Source organism: Limulus polyphemus, unplaced genomic scaffold (genome assembly GCF_000517525.1).
Source record: "Limulus polyphemus unplaced genomic scaffold, Limulus_polyphemus-2.1.2 Scaffold2073, whole genome shotgun sequence".
Lineage (NCBI taxonomy): Eukaryota > Metazoa > Arthropoda > Merostomata > Xiphosura > Limulidae > Limulus > Limulus polyphemus.
In genome coordinates, this window is record NW_013667683.1 from 112,153 (window position 1) to 116,896 (window position 4,744).

The following is a 4,744-nucleotide window of genomic DNA, read 5'->3' on the forward strand; positions in this document are numbered from 1 at the left end:
ATTTCGCCTTCTTTCGCAGAACTTTGTTATGATGGAAACTGGGGTGTTGGACAGTATTGTGCAATCGTGGTCATCAGAATAAAAACGATGGAGGTTGTAGACATAAGAGAGACTCAGGACCTGGGACATTGAGATTATAAAGTGCGATTAACTCTCAGTATTTGAACTGATTAAAAGCTCGTCAATCCTAAGAGTTAGTTGTATAAAATTATATTATACTTGGTAAAAAGGTAGTCATCCTTACGTGTCTAAGGCTGTAATTTTGCTGGTAATCTCCTAACAATTATTTCTGAAAATTGTAATCTAGTTTAAAGTAATTGGTTGTAAGTCGTCTGTGAGATTGTTAAAAGCTGCTTCGCTTCCAACAGTTGAACTGATAAATTATTAGTAATCTTAATTTATAGACACATTTTGGAAAGTTCATAACATCATATAAATCATCTATATTTATAATATAAATATATCTAACTATGAATCTCATTTTTAAACAATAACACTAGCATACTGTTAACTACGAATCATTAATAATAGGATACTGTTACCTGTGAACCATAATTTAAGTATGCGGTTAAATACGAATCAACAATACCAGCATAGTGTTACCTGCGAATCAATTATATGAATACTGTTAACTACGAATCACCAATACTAGCATGCTGTTAGTTGTGAGCACTAATATGAGTGTACTGTTAACTATGAATAACTAATACTAGCATACTGTTAACTATGTATCATTAACACTAGCTTACTTTATTTTGGATCAGGTGAAAAAAAGAGCTTAAACAGACGAATGATGTATTCTCAAAGAAAAGAAAAAAGATACCTTATAATAAACAGTGTTATGAAATAATTCCTTCAAATTGAATATTCTGGGCTTGAAAACGTCAAAGTTCAGCAAAGTTAAACGACTATAGTTATTACTTTATTCTTCCTTACGGGATACTAACAATAAGATTAATCTTTAAATTACGATTTTTTTTCTCAAACATGAGCAGCAGAGTTGCTTTGCTGTCAAAAACATCTCAATCATAATGAGTGAAGAAAAAAAAACGTTAGGTTATTAGAACATCATATGAATAGACGTTTATCTTTTACTTACTAAGGCACTAAATCACTACGTAACCGTTTACTGCAGTCACTGGAGAAACTAATGCTCATTTTCAGGACATTCAAAATGAAAGCAAACTATTGTCGTGTAATTTAACTTTTATCCAGGCGAGGATTTGTGTTTGTTCTAAACAACAGTATTCTTCTAACTAATTGGAAAAGGATAAACAAAAACATTTCAATTGCACCAGCTAACAAACCGTTACATGACGTTACACTCTATTGTTTGTTTGTCCGTAGCCCTGTATATTCCAACAAAAATATTTTTAAAAAAATTCAGAAAATGCATTTAAAATTTGTCGGTGTTATAAAAGTTTTATGTAGGTACATTACTTACACTACTAAAAACCTCTTTCAGTTAAAATAACACAGTTTTCAGTACACTTAGCAGATAAAATAACACAGTTTTCAGCACACTTAGCAGTTAAAAATAACACAGTTTTCAGCACACTTAGCAGTTAAAAATAACACAGTTTTCAGTATACGTCGCAGTTAGAATTAAACAACTTTCAGTACACGTGGTCGATTAAACAATTAATGTAAAAACGGCGTAGTTTACGCAAGTAATGGGTAAGCACTTAAACTGTGTGTTATGTGTCGTATTTTATCCAAAAGAATACGTATCTGATATATAAACAAATATTGTTATGGAATGTGGTTGATTTATTCAAACAGTTTATAAAGCTTTCACTTACTATTGTTTCAACATTCTACTGAGATTTTATTTGTAATTTCTTAATTTTTAGACTAATGAATATGTTATCATCTTATCTAGAAAATCTTATCTCCTTTAACCAAACATCGATACAAGCAAAGCATTTTAATATAAAGAATTTCAAACAAGTGAAATTGGAAGTTGATGTGAATTAAATGTATTCATTTAAATATATAAGTCGTGGTAATTTGAAACTGTAATTATTACCTAATATGGTGTTAATTTATATATATATATAAGACGACTTCTTATAGTTCAATTATTTCTCGTTCTATTAGGGGCAGCTCAGACCACACCATAGCTTTCCACAGGAGGGTTTCAAAGATGGGCAGAACGACAACATAAGCATAAACTTGAAACTGGAGTTTCACCACTTCTACATTATAAAGGAAGAGAACAAAAAACTTTGTTTTTAATCGAATATATTCCTTGAATTTTTGTAAACCATTCAAGCTGTTGTTTCGTTAAGAAATTCAAAATCCAGATGACGACTCTCAAATGGAAGGTTGTTGAAAGAATGAATCCTGCTGTACAGCCTAAACTGCTGGTGTTTTCGACGGCTGCTACTCTATTCAGCTCTTATGAAGTCACAAGTAATGTATCTTCATTGGCGAACAGCAGCGATCTGGAAGAAAACTTGCTTCCTGAATCACGATACTCATTAGCAGAAGTTATCCTAATAGCTTTGGTTGCAGGCCTGCTAAGTCTTGGTACTGTTATAGGAAATGTAATGGTAATGATCTCATTTAAAATGGACAAACAGCTACAAACAATCAGTAACTACTTTTTGCTTAGCTTAGCTGTTGCTGATGTCTCTATAGGACTGATATCTATGCCTTTATTTACAGTTTTTACCTTGTTGGGATACTGGCCTTTAGGGCCCATGATCTGTGACACGTGGCTTGCATTGGACTATCTCAGTAGTAACGCATCCGTGCTCAACTTGTTGATTATTAGCTTTGATCGATACTTCTCAGTTACTCGACCACTGACCTACAGGGCTAAGAGAACCACTAAACGTGCAGCCTTCATGATAGCAAGTGCTTGGGTTATATCACTTGTCTTGTGGCCACCTTGGATCTACGCCTGGCCATACATTGAAGGTCAGCGGAAAGTCCAAGCACACGAGTGTCACATCCAATTTCTGGAAACAAACTTTTATGTCACCTTTGGCACAGCCATTGCAGCTTTCTATCTTCCCGTCACTGTTATGTGCATTCTTTACTGGCGGATCTGGCAGGAGACAGAACAACGGAAGAAGGACCTTACTCACCTACAAGCTGAAAAAAGAACGGATAGTAAAAAGTCATCATCCAGTGATGATCCTGCAGAGGCTGAGGAATGTCTCAGAACAAGAGCTGATTCATATATACCAGATGACACGTTAGAAACAACTTATGTTCCAACCTCTCTTTGTGTGGAACCAACCAAGTCACAAAAAAATCAACCCAGAACTCTGAAGCAGGCTCTAGTATCTTGGTGCAGAGTTGATAGGGATCAGAATGTTCAAGAAGATGACAGCTCTAGCCATGGGTCTCCCGAGGCTGTGACTCCAGGATCAAATGAAACTCCTATGCAGTCGTCTTCTAGAACCACCTCTATGACATTTAGATCAGAACGCAGACTTGGGTCTTCAATCCCTCTTATCACTAAGAATGGACCACGGAAGCCTGAAATCATGACAGCAAACTCGATGACACATCCAACTTCGCGTTCATTCTCTTCAGATTCTGTGTACACCATTTTAATTCGCCTACCGACTTACCCATCTATAGGTGATGGAGAATCTCAAGCTTCCATTAAAATGATTCTCGAGGAAGAAGGCAACCAAGCAGAGACGAGTTTGCAAAACGTTAAAACTTCAGAGAGCATGGGTGCTTTAAATAGTCAGCACCGAACTTCAGGAGAGAGACAACTTCGTCATTCTTCTTTACGAACATCAGAGTCAGCACTCGAGACTATCCGACTCCCGCTTAATGCCAAGCTTGTCCATAAACAAGTAGCCAAACATAATGTACCCAAGAGAAAACGGAAACAACAGGAAAGAAAACAAGAGAAGAAGGCCGCCAAGACTTTAAGTGCAATTTTATTGGCTTTCATTGTCACTTGGACACCATACAATGTATTGGTATTGGTAAAAACGTTGTCTTATTGCGCAGATGATGAGTGCATTCCAGAAGGATTGTGGAATTTTGCTTATTATCTCTGTTATATTAACAGCACAGTGAATCCCTTGTGCTATGCCCTCTGCAATGCTAATTTCAGGAGAACCTACACCAGGATATTATCTTGCAAATGGCAAAACAAGAAACGACACATTGTCAATCGTGGGTATTTTAACTAAATTATGGGCGAAAATGATATTTTTCACAGTTATCTGTATGTAGCACTTGTCTTTGCATGACATTTTATGGCACCATATTTACAGTTATTTCCTGCTATTGATATTACATCCTTCCGAAAGTGACATATTGAAGTACACCATGATACATTAACCATGTATCTTTTCAAGTTTTAGATTTTTCTGATCGTCTTGGTTACATAATTCTCGTGTTGTGAATGTATATAAATACAATAAAGTGAGTATCTGTAAATCCTTGAAGTTTCCAAATTTAATTTCGTTTAATGTATTTATTCTATTTGGTTTCATTTTTATTATTTCTGTCTATTTCTAAAGCTACAGTGGCTGGTTAATTTTATTAGGACCTTCCATACAGTGTCGAATGGGACCACCTCTCTTAGGCGTGGCATAACTTCTACAGAATGACAGAAGGTGTCTTGTTCAATAGTAGCCATTCGTTGAAATTTGCATTCAAACAAACCGTCAGTCATGAAGCTTTGGATTTACAGTTCAACCAGGCTAATCACTTAGCCACTCCTGGCTCCATCACTTCATTATATTCACAACATATTTATACAAAA

The 4,744-nt window shown here is 35.5% G+C and overlaps 1 protein-coding gene across 1 annotated transcript in view; it reads left to right on the forward strand.

The window, feature by feature from the left end:
- Nucleotides 1-4,418, forward strand: part of LOC106465853 (muscarinic acetylcholine receptor DM1-like) — a 62,257-nt gene extending 57,839 nt beyond the window's left edge. The window contains exon 2 of the mRNA XM_013926096.2: nucleotides 2,101-4,418. Within this exon, the coding sequence (XP_013781550.1) occupies nucleotides 2,307-4,166 (1,860 nt within the window). The 5' untranslated portion in view covers nucleotides 2,101-2,306 and the 3' untranslated portion in view covers nucleotides 4,167-4,418. The remainder of the gene's footprint in view (nucleotides 1-2,100) is intronic.
- Nucleotides 4,419-4,744: the final 326 nt, after the last annotated feature.